The 16,475-nt window shown below is 40.2% G+C and overlaps 1 protein-coding gene across 2 annotated transcripts in view; it reads right to left on the reverse strand.

Annotated features, from left to right (window-relative positions):
- ANKRD13C (ankyrin repeat domain 13C) overlaps positions 1-16,475 on the reverse strand; it is a 92,124-nt gene that overhangs the window by 24,005 nt on the left and 51,644 nt on the right. For both annotated transcript variants that reach the window (XM_070405372.1, XM_070405371.1), the window contains exons 9-11: positions 12,465-12,626; positions 7,630-7,709; positions 5,930-6,028 (exon numbers count right to left, since the gene is read on the reverse strand). In XM_070405372.1, coding sequence (XP_070261473.1) covers positions 5,930-6,028; positions 7,630-7,709; positions 12,465-12,626 — 341 coding nt within the window. The remainder of the gene's footprint in view (positions 1-5,929; positions 6,029-7,629; positions 7,710-12,464; positions 12,627-16,475) is intronic.

Here is a 16,475-nt window from a genome sequence, read left to right on the forward strand (position 1 = left end):
TATTGTTACTAATCATTCTTTTATCAAATTTTCTTGGACCCTAACGTTATGCTATAGATTCAGTTTTCCTTACAGAGAAACTTTCTCTTATATTTAGAATGGTATTTTGGTTACATTTTGGAAGCTCTCTATATCAGTGGAACATTAAGAATACTCGTGTTGAACCATCTCTGTCTCCCATAGATATTACTTCTCTAATTACTTTAATCTATTCTTTTACTGCATTCACTATGATCTAACAAAATTTAATTTTTTGCCACATATATTATGTTCATTATTGTTTCTAAAGTAGCTGTTTTGCAACAGTGATATTTAGTGCTTAATTTATTTCATTACCTTTACAATCTCCTTTTGATTTCATTCTATTGTCATCTCATCTAGAGTGATCTAGTTTATTCATTTCATTATTTTTATGGTTTTCAACAGCATTTACAAAAAAATTTATTCTAGAATGATTTGTCTGGCTTTTATATGCTATGTTCCTTTTCAACATTTTTTCAGGGGACATTGTTATAAATGCCACACTTATAAGTTCTCATATACCCATTTTTTCATATGTTAACATCTCTGAAATTGGGATAACTCCTAAAGCTGATAATATCCTATAATTAACCACATTTTTCTTAATTAGAATATAAAACTGATGCATATTTTTATTTGCATCTCTCTGATGATCAGTGACTTTGAGCATTTTTTCATATGTCTCTTGGCTATCTCTAGATCCTTTGCCCATTTTTTAATTGAATTGTTTGTCTTCCTTTTGTTGAGTTGTATGCATAGTTTATGTTTTGGAAATTAACCCCTTTTCTGATGTATCATTGGGGAGTATGTTCTCCCATACAGTGGGTTCCCTTTGCATTTTGAGGATGGTTTATTTTGCTGTGTAAAAGCTTTTTGGTTTGAATGCAGACTGGTGTAGCCACTATGGAAACCATATGGCATTTCCTTGAAAAATAAAAGTGGAATTGCTTTGAAACCAACAATCCCACTTCTGGGAATATATCCTAAGAATCAGAAAACAACAGAAAGGATATTTGCACCCCTGTGTTCTTAACAGCGTTATTTATTTACGACTAGAGGCCCAGTGCCTGAAATTTGTGCACGGGATAGGGGGTGGTCCCGTCAGCCCACCTGCACCCTCTCCAATCGGACATCCCTCTCACAATCCTGGACCGCTGGCTCCTAATCCCTCGGACATCCCTCTCAATCCTGGACCGCTGGCTCCTAATCGCTCACCTGCCTGCCTGCCTGCCTGGTCGCCCCTAATGGCTCCCCCCTGCAGGCCTCATCACCCCTCACTGCCTCTGCATGCCAGCCTGATTGCCCTTAACTGATCCCCCTGCCGGCCTGGTCACCACTAACTGCTCCCCTGCCAGCCTGGTTGCTCCCAACTGCCCCCCCCACTGGCCTAGTTGCCCTTCACTGCCCCCCCTGCCATTCTAATTACCCCCAACTGCCCCCCATGCCAGCCTGGTCACCCCCAACTGCACCCCCCGACCTGGACACCCTCCCTGCCCCCCTGGTTACCTCTTATGGCCCCCGCAGCCGGCGTGGTAACCCCACGCAGCCTGCTGTTCATTTGTTTGGTCGTCACTCACTAACACCCCTGCCGGCCTGGTCGCCCCATACAGGCTGCTGTTCAGTAGTTTGGTCGTCCCTCAATAACACCCCTGCTGACCTGGTCGTAGGCAGCCATCTTCTGAGGGCATGAGGGTTAATTTGCATATTACCTCTTTATCATATTGGACTAGAGGCCCAGTGCATGAAATTCATGCACTGAAGGGGTGGGGGGTGTCCCTCAGGCCAGGCTGCATCCTCTCCAATCTGGGATCCCTCATGGGATGTCCGACTGCTGGTATAGGCCCGATCCTAAACCGGCAGTCAGACTTCCCTCTCACAATCCGGGACTGCTGGCTCCCAACCGCTTGCCTACCTGCCTGCCTGCCTGCCTGATCGCCCCTAACTGCTCCCTTGCCAGCCTGATCAATGCCTAACTGCTCCCCTGCCGGCCTGATCAATGCCTAACTGCTCCCCTGCTGGCCCGATTGCCCCCAACTGCCCTCCCCTGCAGGCCTGGTTGCCCCCAACTGCCCTCCCCTGCCAGTCTCATCCTCCCCATCCGCCCTCCCTCCCCTGCCAGCCTGATCGCTCAAACTGCCCTCCCCTGCCGGCCATCTTGTGGTGGCCATATTGTGACCACATGGGGGGGCCATTTGTGTGAGGGTGTGACGGTCAATTTGCATATTACCTCTTCTATTATATAGGATAGCTAAGATCTGGAAACAGCCCAAGTGCCCATCAGTAGATAAGTGGATAAAAAATAGCTGTGGTACATTTATAAAATAGAATACTACCCAGCTATAAAAAAAAGAAGGATCTCTTATCCTTTGAGACAGCAAGTATGGACCTGGAGATTATTATGCTAAACAAAATAAGCCAGTCATAAAAAGACAAGTATCTCATGATCTCAATTATATGTGGAACCTAATGAACAAAATAAAATGACAAACAAAAAAGGTCCAGAGACATGGAAGCATGCAACAGACTGAGAGATCTCAGAGAGTAGGAAAGAGGAGTAGCAGAAAGAGATTAACCAAGTAACTTATATGAATACTAGTGACCCGATGCACGGATTTGTGCACATTGAAATGAAATTAATTAAAAGATGGCCAGTGGGGCAGGAGTGGGCAGGATTGAACTAGATGGGCCGGACACACTCTGGAGCCAACCTCCCGTGGTCCCTCCGAGCTGGCCACACCTAAGGCGGCGCCTCGGCTCAAAGGACATCTGCGCAGTGAGCGGGGTCCCTCCGGCAGCTGGGGTCCCTTGGCCTGGTCTACAGGTATCGGGCCAAAACTGGCTCTCCGACATCCCCCGAAGGGGTCTGGGATTGCGAGAGGGTGGTTCTCAGGTGACACACCCCAGAATCAGATTCCGTACTCTCTGGTTCCGGGTGCATCAATCGAGAACTGCAGCTGCCAAGTCACTGCAGCTCAGCATCTCCTGCATTGTCTGCCCGCCCCCTGGTGGTCAGTGCACATCATAGCTACCGGTCAGATGGTTGAACAGTCGGAAGGTCGATTATGCTTTTATATATATATACTAGTGGCCCGGTGCATGAAATTCGTACATGGGGGGGTGGGTGGTGGGGGGGTCCCCTCAGCCCAGCCTGCACCCTCTCCTATCTGGGACCCCTCGGGGGACATCCCTCTCACAATCCAGGACCACTGGCTCCTAAATGTTCACCAACCTGCCTGCCTGAACTCCCCTAACCACTCTGCCTGCTGGCCTTCTCACCCCTAACTGCCCCCCCTTGCCGGCCTGATCGCCCCCAACTGCCACCCCCACTGGCCTGACTGCCCTCAACTGCCCCCCCCACCAGCCTGCTCACCCCAAACTGCCCCCTAATGCTGGCCTGCTCGCCCCCAACTGCCCTCCCCTCCTGGCCTTATCACCCCTAACTGCCTCTGCCTTGGCCCCGCCACCATGGCTTTGTCCGGAAGGATGTCTGGAAGGTCTCCCAGTCTAATTAGCATATTACCCTTTTATTAGTATAGCTAAATATGCATAGCACATGGACACAGACAATAGTGCAGTAAAGGCAGAAGCCAGTCTGATGGGGGTGAAGCAGGGGTGGGGATGAAAGGGGGACAATTGTAATACTCTCAAAGAATAAAAATAAATGAAAAAAAAGTAAAAAAAATATAATAATAAATTTTAAATTAAAAATACTGGTACATTTTTTAGTCAACTGGGTCCAATATATGATAATAATACAGACATGTATGTATGTATGAATAACTCCCTTCCCATATTCTATGAGAACTATCTATCTCCATCCCTGATCTATAGCTTGAAGGCTGTATAGAACATTCTATCTCCTTTTCTCAAGTTAGGCTATTGGGGGGTATGAGACATATATAGACTGTAGAAAAGTGTAGGTCTTGCTCTATTCTATGATGATTTCTTTTACTGTACTAGGCCAGAGTGATAGGGGAAGGAACTAGGAAAGGAAAATAGCCTGGGGCTTCAGTCTGCTAATTGAATTTTTAAAAAAGATCATTAGTCTTTAATTGATTCATGAATCAGACAACATCCCCCCCGAGCACCTTAAAAAGTACTCTAAATTAAAATTTTTTATGAGCATCTGCTGAGTACAGTTTGAGAGATGTCTACTGCAGTATTGTTTATAATAGTGACAAACTACAATCAATATATTTATCATCAGGGGAATAAAACAAATGACAATAAATCAACACTGCAAAGTAACAAAGAAGAAAAAGAGACACTAAAAAGTAATTACTGTAAGAATTGCAAGATATACTCACTCTTAAACGAAAAAAAAAAAAGGAACTCACAGAACAAAATGTAGAATATGCCATTTTTATAAAAATGCAAAAACAGAAAATCCTAGATAAAAATATAGCAGTTATCATCTTTTAACAATTACTAAGGTGAAAGTAAGCTATCATTTTATTCTATAAACCCCATCGTATTAGATATTAAATAAAACATATGTATTGCCCTAGCCCAGTGGTCGGCAAACTCATTAGTCAACAGAGCCAAATATCAACAGTACAACGACTGAAATTTCTTTTGAGAGCCAGATTTTTTAAACTTAAACTATATAGGTAGGTACATTGTTATTAACTTAATTAGGGTAATCCTAAGCTGGCCTTTGCTAAAAAGGTCCTCAATCTGATTGAGGTATGTTCGCTGAGGTCGAACCCTTCCAACTCTCCCATCCACACTCGTCTTGTATACTTGTTTCGTCTATCTCCTTTTGTTCATCCTCTCTATATGTCCAAACCATCTCAACATACCTTTCTCAATCCTCGACACTACATCTTCTTTCACCCCACAACGTTCCCTAAAATGAACTTAATAAACTTTACTTTTGTCACCCGCGCGCGTTTTGCAGATGCGACTAGCACTAACCACTGCACAATGAGACTGCTGACTGACTGGCTCACTCAACTCGTGCATGAATCACACATGCCTCCCCCATGCTGCGTATCCAGCAGCCCGCCTGCGCCACGTCTCCCATTGCCCGACTGACCGACACCCCCCACTTCTAACGCCACTTCAAAATAGACTCGCCCAGGCCAAAAACCGACTTTTGCCAATGGGCCACGAAGTTTCAACCAGCACGTGGTATTTTGTGGAAGAGCCACACTCAAGGGGCCAAAGAGCCGCATGTGGCTCGCGAGCTGTTGTTTGCCAACCACTGCCCTAGCCAGTTAGGTCAGTGGATAGACCATCGGCCTATAGACCAGCCGTGGGCAAACTACGCCGGATCCGGCCCGTTTGAAATGAATAAAACTAAAAAAAAAAAAAAAAAAAAAAAAGACCGTACTCTTTTATGTAATGATGTTTACTTTGAATTTATATTAGTTCACACAAACACTCCATCCATGCTTTTGTTCCGGCCCTCCGGTCCAGGTTAAGAACCCATTGTGGCCCTCGAGTCAAAAAGTTTGCCCACCCCTGCTTTAGACTGAAGGGTCCCAGGTTCGATTCTGGTCAAGGGCACTTGCTTGGGTTGGGGGCTCAATCCCTAGTAGGGGGTGTGCAGGAGGCAGCCAATCAATGATTCTCTCTCATCATTAATGTTCCTATTTCTCCCTCTCCCTCTGTGAAATCGATAAAAAAAAGTATTTTTTAAAAAATGCAACAAAAATGTATGTATTTATGTATTATTCTTATAATTATAATTTAAAAACTATACAAACATTTATCTGGTTAAAATAATAAAAATATTACTATTTTGTAAAAAAATTTCGAGAAGGGTACACACACTATCAAATCAATGACTATTTGCTTTTGCATGTCAAAGGCTTCAAATAAACCACTCAGATACAAATATTATTAAAGTCTTTAGGGTTTAGTAGCTTCTTTAATAAACTTGTAGAGTTAGTAACCAACTTACGACTGAATTCCCAGGGGAAATTCCTGGCTCATGGCTATTGTGGCTTTAAATGTTTTCTTATTCTCTTTGCACACCAGTTCTCTACCGAGATGAGGAGCTCTAAAATGAAAATATATATATATATTAGTAAACTTTTTCCATGTCTTATCATCTTAAGAAGAATTTGTCCTTTTCCAATGACACTTATTAATATTTCAAATTTTCTTACTCTGAGCATAGAAATAAATTGAAATTCTGATAAAAGAAAATGAGACATGTATAAGAAATAAGGATAACAAAGTACAAAAGTTCAGAAAAATGATCAAATTTCACATTGATATAATTTAATAAGCACTTTTAGGAACAAAGCAAACCACACAAAAACTGTAACACTGTGTATCTTTAAAATCACTTATTCAATTCAATCTCTTTTATTGTCTATAGCTCTCAGCATAACCAGTAAGAAATGATGTGAAGAATAAAGAATTCTAGCCTTAGCCGGTTTGGCTTGGTGGACAGAGAGTCGGCCTGCGGACTGAAAGGTCCCAGGTTCAATTCCAGTCAAGGGCACAGGTGGGTTGCGGGCTTGATCCCCAGTGTGGGGTGTGCAGGAGGCAGCCAATCAAAAATTCTCTCTCATCATTGATGTTTCTATCTCTCTCTCCCTCTTTCTTCCTCTCTGAAATCAATAAAAATATATTTTAAAAAAAGAATAAAGAATTCTACATTCACTATAGAATACTGTACAATGGAAACATTTTGGAAAAGTTAGAAAAGTATAATAAAACTTCAATACAAAAAATAATAATCACTGCAACTTCTTCCTAAACATGAGAGTAGGCAATCTTTTATTCTCTGCCAAAGAACTATACTTTATCTCACATGGTTGGCCAGAAAAAAACCTTTTATTTATTGATTCATTCAAAATAGTTGTCTGTCATTCATCATTTTTTTGTTCAACAAATAGTTGCTGAATACAAACTATGTGCTAGGTACTCCAGTAAATATTAGTAATAAAATATTAAGCAAATGTCTTATGTAAGGATAGTGAGAAATAGTCTGGCATAGGCTAAAGCACAGAAATAATGACCGAAGATGAAGAAGCTGGAAAAAAACAAAAAGTAGAGAAATAGTGAATGGCCTCATATAACATGCTAAAGACTCAGGATAATGACAGAACATAAAAATTTACATAAAGTGAACTAAAAATGCAAGGGCACTGGGCAATTCCTCACGTTGTATTTTCTTAGAACAATATCCGATAGGTTTAGTGAATGTAAATTGGCAGCAAGGATGTAAAAAGAAAGCTCTGTAACTTGGTCAAAGGGTGCACATCATGCCTAATCCATATTTTAAAAGGTCAAAGAATTACTTCAGAAAAAACTATTAATAACCAAAGGCCCAATGCATGAAATTTATGCAAGAGTAGCCCTCACAGCCCCGGCTTCATCCGGAAGGTCATTCCGCTGTTCGGCCGTTCAGTCTATTTGCATATTATGCTTTTATTATTATAGATTCACTCTAAAACAATTCTACACCCAAATGTTATGTTCTGTCATTATCCTGAGTCTTTATCATAGTGTGTGAGGCCATTCACTCTTTCTCTACTTTTTGTTTTTTCAAGCTCATTCATCTCCGGTCATTATTTCTGTTTTTACAAATTATTCTTTTAAAAAAACCAAAGAATCCAAAATAATCAAAATAAAAGAAAAAACACTTACTTTCCATTTTCAGCAGATATATATTCTTCCCATGTAATAGTGTTCTGAGGAGGAGGGGTAAGGGACTGTCTTCGAACCGGCTGCCAAAAAGAAATAAAGAGGCAGAGGGACAGGGAGAAAGACAGAGACAAACACAGAGAGTGAGAGACAGACAGGGAGACACAGAAGAAGGGAGGGGGAAAAATGACATTTTAAAAAATATAAAATAAAGCTATTTTAAAGTACTTATTTTATTTTTATTTTTTATTGTCTAAAGTTTTACATATTTCTCCTTTTTCCCCAATTGCCCCCTGCCACCCAGCCATTCCCACGCCGGACAAGCCCGCACCGCCCCAGTGTCTGTGTCCATTGGTTATGTTAATATGCATGCATACAAGTCCTTTAGTTGGTCTCTAACTCGCCCTCCCCTACCATTTGTCTCTAGATCGATCTATTCTTGTTCATCAAATCATGTTGATCATAATAAGCTATTTAAACTACTAAACTGGCCCTAACCGGTTTGGCTCAGTGGATAGAGCGCTGGCCTGCGGACTGAAGGGTCCCAGGTTCGATTCTGGTCAAGGGCATGTACCTTGGTTGCAGGCACATCCCCAGTAGGGGGTGTGCAGGAGGCAGCTGATCGATGTTTCTCTCTCATTGATGTTTCTAACTCTCTATCCCTCTCCCTTCCTCTCTGTAAAAAAATCAATAAAATATATTAAAAAATAAAAATAAAAAAAATAAATAAACTACTAAACTGTTCAATCTCTTCAATATAATGCTTTAAGAGTTTAGTGCCAAGATAGTTCCATGGTGATTTAAGTGCTATCAGTAATTTAGTATCAATTTTTCTCTAAATCTCAAATAAGAAGATAAGTTATCAAAGTAATAAAATCCATTCATTTAATGTTTTAATCATCTAAAATGTTCTTGGCATTATGCTAGAAAGTGAATATGAAGTATAAAAACTAACCATGACTTCAAGGAGTTTACAATTCAAAGAAAAATCCATACATGAACAGTTAATCAGAAATACAAAATATTATATTATTAAAGACCAAATGAGCTTATAAAAAAATTGAATAGTACAGGAGCTAAAAAAGAGAGCAGTGTTCTATGGATACTAAATTCAGATTAGGGGATTGAGGCTCAGATTGTATGAAAGTCAAACACAGACCATTTATTTGATTAACACCGGTAAAAGGTCATGTCAGACTTTAAAACTTACACCTTTGTCTGTTAAATATGCATTTGGGTCACTACAGAGAAGCAATATACTTAGAGCAGCGGTTCTCAACCTGTGGGTCGCGACCCCTTTGGGGGTCGAAAGACCCTTTTTCACAGGGCTCGCCTAAACCATTGGAAAACACATATGTAATTATATATTGTTTTTGTGAGTAATCACTATGCTTTCTTTAATTATGTTCAATTTGTAACAATGACATTGGGTGTCACCACAACATGAGGAACTGTATTAAAAGGTAGTGGCATTAGGAAGGTTGAGAACCACTGACTTAAGAGTCAAGAACTGATCTTTGCTACTTCTAACTTTGTGACTTCAGAGAAATTAATTTCTTTAGACCTCATTTTCCTTTCTATAAAGTGGAGCAATGACACTCATCTCATTAAATAACTAATAATTAAGAGAGATGAAAATACTTAGCACAATGCCCATGTTAACAATGCCAAAGTTATTTTTGTGCACTGGGCATTACTTTCACAGCATCTCTCATTAGAGTCTCTGAGCCTGGAGGACAGGTCTATGTTCTATTCATCTTTGTATCAATAGGACAATTATAACAATACTAGTGTCCCTTTGCACAAAGGTTCGCTCAATAGGCCTTCCTTCCCCTGGCTACCAGCACCGGTTTTCCTCCAGCACCCGGGACCCAGGCCTTTGGTCCGGCCGCAGCAGCGAGGCTTGGCTTTTCCGCTCCGGCTGCTCCCAGACTCTTTTTTTTTCCAACTCCACCAGTGGAGCCCAGGGCGGATTGGAAGCCTGGGTTGCCCCCAGTGACCCAGGCCCCCAGCCCCTCCTTGAGCGGAGCCCAGGGACGGCGGGAAGCTTGGCTTCCTCGGTCCCAGAGAGCAACCCAAGCCTCCTGCTCGCTCCAGCTCCGTGGCCAGCTTCAGTCTTTGCTCTGCACCTGCGCATGCAAATTAACTACCATCTTTGTTGGGTTAATTTGCATAGTCGCTCTGATTGGCTGGTGGGTGTAGCGGAGTGGCAGAGTGATGGTTAATTTGCATGTTTCTCTTTTACTCGTGTAGACATTATAATAAAAGTTATGTGAATGTGAAAAAAAAAACAACTCCAATGTTTTAAACCAACATAAATAAGAAACTCATTGAGGTGCATATGAAATCAATTTTTAACTTGTAGAAGCTGAATTTAAATTTATGACACTTAATTCATATTAGGCCACTGGAGAATCCTTTGTTATTTGCCAACAAAATGTTTTGTTATAATAATCACTCATTAAAGTACATACATTTGAGTAACTAACCTGTGTTTATGTGACTTGCAAGTTGACATAACACATAATGATTTTCACACTCGATTCATTTTTATATTACCAGCTATGACCAAGCAGCCATTAATTTTCAATACTGGGTTATGTGTTTTTTGAAACTTAATATTAAGATTTTAAATACAATTCCCCATTACAATGGGACTGTCTCTTGAATTTGATAGGATCCTCCCTTTATTCTTTTGACCACCTATTTTTTAACTGTGCATGATAATTTATATGTACCTTTCCTAAAAGCTTATTGTTTAGGTTTAAAAGAACTGTATTCCCTTATGCTAAGTGAAATAAGCCAGTCAGAGTAAGATAAATATCACATGATCTAACTCATTTATGGAATATAATGAACAACATAAACTGATGAACAAAAACAGATCCAGAGACAGAGAAGCATCAATCAGACCGTCAAGCCTCAGAGGGAAGGTAGGGGAGGGTGGGGTTAAGGTGGAGAGATCAACCAAAGGACTTGTATGCATGTATATGGGCCTGACCAATGGACACAGACACCAGGGGAGTGATGGCATGAGTAGGGAGATGTGTGTGTGTGTGTGTGTGTGTGGGGGGGGGGGGGGGGTTGGGGCTATAAGGACACATATATAATACCTTAATCAATAAAGAAAAAAAATTAAAAAGAAAAAAAGAACTGTAGTTCCAAAAGTACCTATGAAATGCATACAAGTATTTCTTTTCTCCTTTAATGCCCACTGTGGAATATAATTAAACTGGTATCAATTCCATGCTGCTTTCCCTGTGTTTGTAAATTCTGTGTCTGGGAGAGAAAAAAACCCCAGCTATTTTTACCTTTTTAATAATTAAATACCAATTCTGTTTTGATGTTTTTTCATCCTGCACCATTCCAGATTCAAAAAAAATCAAATTATATGCATAGATGAATATACTAGAATTAATATTGTCTTTAAATTTCTTCTATTTATAACTGAACTCCAAAAGGATTCTCAAATATAATTAATCAATTCTTCCCCATCAAAAGTCCAACACCATCCTAATCAAAATCCCAGCAAATGTTTTATCTTTCATAGAAATTGACAAGTTGATTTAAATATTCATCAAAAACTGTAAAGTTCAAGGGGCTATGACTCACATAGAAAGTGTTTTATTTCTGCTCAGAAGTCAAAACCTTAATTATTTAACTTAATTCGTATTACTTTGTTCTATCATGTGGCTATCTGAAATTAAACTATATCTTTAATTTCAATGTACAAAACTATAACTTATTAAAATGCCATCTGCAGACCCCTTTAACAATTCAAGTACATCTTACAAAGAAAATTAAGTTGTATGCTGCAGGTTTAAATATAGATAAATCAGACAATCGAAGGCAATCGGCAAATGGTCCATGAAATGCTATTCTATATAGTTGTTTTCCCCAAATATTCATCCCAAAATGGTTTGCTGCCAAAACTAAACAAAGGTAGCAATAACTACCACAACAAAATCATTTCTTAAAAATAACTAAATAAAATTTAAGTCACAATAAAAGTCCAAATAAATGGACTTTTTGTCTGGTCAACAATGGGTGAGAGAAGCAGCTTTATCCAAAATTGAGCTCAGCATTTTTTCTCTCAATTTATTTCTATTTCCTGAATATATCATGTCCTGTATCTCCTAGTTATCAAGATATCAGTAAATACCAGGTGGACTTCTGAAAAATGAAGTCTGATGAAGCGCAACTCTATCCCAAAGCCAAAAAAATCTAAGGAGGTTCTGGTGGGAAGGAAATAGGGTCACACTAAACTAGCATGATCACAATTTTAACTTAAACACTGAATGGGGATTCTCGAACATTTTACATCCTGTACTTATTTAATTGAACTACATGGCTGATTCACTCAATACATGAACTTTGCAAACATTAAAATATTTACATACACGCACGCACACACACACGCACACAATATTACCATGACTTAGTTGGTACTTGGCACACTATGCAAAGTTATAGGCTAGAAATGATTCCATAAAGTAAGTGGACCATTACTTTGGCCTTCAAAGCAGTTGGTGATTTCAATTAGTGAAATAGGAAAAAGAATATATGCAAAGGAACATGTATTAAAAATTAATACTGGGTTTCATGCTTATAAAATGATTTAATCTATTTGTTAGTGACGCCTCAGAGACCAAGAACAGATTCACACACACAAAAATATCACTAAAGGCAATATATATAAAAAACCACCACCACCAAAAGGTGTATTGTATACAGTAAACAAAACCTATGTGTGTACTTACATAAATTCACTAAATGCTAGGAATAGAGTCTACCCCCTCTATCCTTAGAACATTATAAATTAGAAGTGAAAATTATACCTCAAAATTTTGTTCCATTATGTTTCCACCTTTACTAAGACTCTCCATAATGGCCTTATTTCGAAGAATATCTTCTTCACTGAGATGTTCTCTTCTTTTTCTTGATTCTAAAACAAGTCCATTCACCAAATAAAAGTCTGCCAAAAAGTTTCCTACTCTTTCCTAAAACAAAATCAAATATTTCAACATAATAAAAAGATTAAGGTGGCCGTAGATTAACAAGAAAGTTTCAAAGTAATATGCATGTTTTTCCATTAATATGTAACATTAAGGTATATATAAATATTCCTTTGGTACCTGAAATTACCGAATTATCTTATGCATTCTATTAAGTTAAAAAATATATTAAACTAGAGACCCGGTGCACAAGAGTCGTGCACTGGGGGTGGGGGGGGTGGGGGGCGGCGGCGGGGGGATGACCCCTCAGACTGGCCTGCGCCCTCTCACAGTCCAGGAGCCCTTGGGGGATGTCCAACTGATGGCTTGGGCCCGTCCTTAGTGCTGCTATAGAGGCAGGAGAGGCTCCTGCCACCGCTGCTATGCTCGCCAGGCCAGCCGTGAGCCTGGCTTCTAGCTGAGCAGCGCTCCGCCATGGGAGCACACTGACCACCAGGGGGCAGCTCCTGTGTTGAGCGCCTGCCCCCTGGTGGTCAGTGCGCATCATAGCAAACCAGTCATTCCACTGTTCATTCGATTTGCATATTAGCCTTTTATTATATAGAATTACACATTTCAAATTTGTAAAGAAAAATTTAAAACATACATATGTATGGCAGTTAATCTGAAAATGAGTTAAATTTAAATAAAAATACCATATAGTATTCCTTTAGAATCTACTCCCAAGTAGCACAAAGCCATTTGAAAATTTTATTTAGCTAAAGTCAAACATCGTAAGTAACAAGGAGGGGTCAGGGATAATTACTGTTCCCATTTTATAGATAGAAAAGAAAGTGGAATAAAAAGAAATAGTCTAAGTCACATAGAACTCTCTAGGACACCCAGAATTAATTACCTGTTCCAATACTCTATTTTCTAACAGGATCAAACCTCAAGTTACATTTAGTTACCACTTTCAACAAAGAGAGAACAGAGCAGTCCAGCTCACCAGTACCACTGTTTATATTAAAAATGGGGGATAGGGAAACTCAAGAGGTATAAGGGACATTAAGAAGAGAGTTGTTATTTCCTTCAACATAAAACATCACCCTTTTAAATCACTTGGTCTCCTACTTACTACTGTGTTCTGGCATTCCAAAACTATGTGTTTAGAGTTGTTTCCATGTCCACCTTGCTTTTGGTGGCTCTTTAACCAGTCATCAGAAAGCAAAGCATTCTGCACCTGTTTCTACCTACAAAATGGGAACCATAAGCATTACTGACTCCCTCCTTACCTGTCAAAGATTTAAGAAGATCACCTAGACGCTGTTCAAGAGCTTTGAGCTGCTTAGCAGTAGCACTAGATGAATAGCAGCTTCAATTTTTATCTTCTCTTGAAGTGATCCTTCTAATGCTGTCCAGAAGAACAGAGTACAAATAAATAAGACTTAAGCCAACAAATGGATTGCAGTGTAGGAGCTCACAACTGGAATCCTATATGCTATTTGTTGCCAAATAGGCTTAGAGAGGAAAGCTGAGGAGCCTAAATCTACAGTGAGGACTTTTTCTGTGGTTGTGAGATACTCAGGCGATAATTATCAGTTTTTGAAATCTCACAATAAAAAGCATTTATTAAAAGTAAACCATCAGAACAGTATAAATTTGTAGTGTATAGTCTCTATAATTCAGCCATTTTATTTCTTGCTATCTATAACAAACACTGCAAAGGAATGTACAAGAATGCAACATCAGCCGTAACTGGTTTGGCTCAGTGGATAGAGCGTCGGCCTGTGGACTGAAAGGTCCCAGGTTCGATTCCGGTCAAGGGCATGTACCTTGGTTGCGGGCACATCTCCAGTAGGGAGTGTGCAGGAGGCAGCTGATTGATGTTTCTCTCTCATCGATGTTTCTAACTCTCTATCTCTCTCCCTTCCTCTCTGTAAAAAATGAATGAAATATTAAAAAAAAAAAAAAAAAGAATGCAACATCATTCATAATGGCAGAAAACTGGACAAAATGTGTGTCCATTCATTTAAATGTCCAAAAAAAGAGCCTGGCTAAATAAACTGCAACATACCCATATTATGAAATACTATGCAGTTGTTAAAAAGAATGAAGTAGCACTACTAATAAGAAAAAGCACCTAAAACATACTAAAGAGAAAAAAAATAGTTGCAAAAAATAGGTATAACACTTTATGAAAAAATAAGTATCAACAACTAAAGCTACAGATTACTATAAATACATTATTTATGGGAAGCATATAAAAGGGTCTTAAGGATATATAAATAGATAACCTTCTGCAGGGTGCTCTGGGATTGTGAGTAGTGGCCAAAGGGAACATTTAACTTTATATGTAAGGTTGTGTGGTGGTTAATTTTACGTCAATTTGGCAAGACTATGGTGCCCAATCTTTTGATCAAACACCAGTCTAGATGTTTCAATGAAGGTATTTTATAGATGTGATTAACACTTAAATCAGTAGACTTGGAATATAGCAGATTACCCTCTATAATGTAGGTAGGCCTCATCCAATCAATTGTAGGCCTTAAGAGCAAAGCCTGGGGGAGAGACCAAGATGGCGGCATAGGTAAACACCGGAGATTGCTGCCGCAAACAACCACTTCAAAAATACAACTAAAAGACGGAACGGACATCACCCAGAACCACAGGAAGGCTGGCTGAGGAGAGACTCTTCAACTAGAAGGAAAGACAACAGCATACCGAGGCTCAGAGGAGGCGCAGTGTGGAAAATTTAAAGGTGCGGAGGTGCGTGCTCAAAGCGGGCTGGTGGCTGAGGGCGCGGTTGTCGTTTTCAATCAGGAGGGAGTCTCAGACTCTGAGCTCCAGATCCAGGCGAGTCTCTAGGGACTCAGACTCAGACGGGAGAGGCGGGATTGTCTGGCATCAGTTGGAACGCGAGGGCAGCTTTCTCTCCGAGGTTTGCAGCAGTTGCTGGGGTTCTGAGAAGCAGAGCCTCTGGGAAGGGACTGAGAGCAGCCATAACTGCTCCCTCCGCCCGCCCTGTTGATCCCGTGCGACCCGCCCCGCCCCGCCCCGCACAAGCCCTGCGCAGAGCCATTTGCCGGATAGCCTCAGGCAAAGGCTAGATCGGCACCTCTCCAGAGGACAGAAGTTTTCCCACGGCAGACACAGGTGATTCTCACAGCCAGTCGGCCTGGTGGTCAAATCCCTCTAGTATTAACTACAACAATCAAGGCTTAACTAGAACAAGACTGCGCACAAAGACCACAAGGGGGTGCACACCAAGAAAGCATAAAAAATGCGGAGACAAAAAAACATGACAGAAATGGAGGATATAGAGCTAAAAAACGCAATTTTGAGGGCTTGCAATAATGTGCTACAAGCTGCCAATAAACTTGATGAGAGCCTCACGAAATAGAATGAGACCCTCACGAAATATAATGAGACCCTCCAAGCTGTGATAAAGAACTAACTAGAAATGAAGCATACACTGACTGAAATAAAGAATATTATACAGACACCCAATAGCAGACCAGAGGAGCGCAAGAATCAAGTCAAAGATTTGAAATGTGAAGAAGCAAAAAACACCCAACCGGAAAAGCAAAATGAAAAAAGAATCCGAAAATACGAAGATAGTGTAAGGAGCCTCTGGGACAGCTTCAAGTGTACAAATATCAGAATTATAGGGGTGCCAGAAGATGAGAGACAGCAAGATATTGAAAACCTATTTGAAGAAATAATGGCAGAAAACTCCCCCCACCTGGTGAAAGAAATGGACTTACAGGTCCAAGAAGCACAGAGAACCCCAAACAAAAGGAATCCAAAGAGGACCACACCAAGACACATCATCATTAAAATGCCAACAGCAAAAGACAAAGAGAGAATCTTAAAAGCAGCAAGAGAAAGAGACTCAATTACCTACAAGGGAAT

Source organism: Myotis yumanensis, unplaced genomic scaffold (genome assembly GCF_028538775.1).
Source record: "Myotis yumanensis isolate MYYU_CA2020_CCGP unplaced genomic scaffold, mMyoYum1.0.hap1 SCAF_2, whole genome shotgun sequence".
Taxonomy (NCBI): domain Eukaryota; kingdom Metazoa; phylum Chordata; class Mammalia; order Chiroptera; family Vespertilionidae; genus Myotis; species Myotis yumanensis.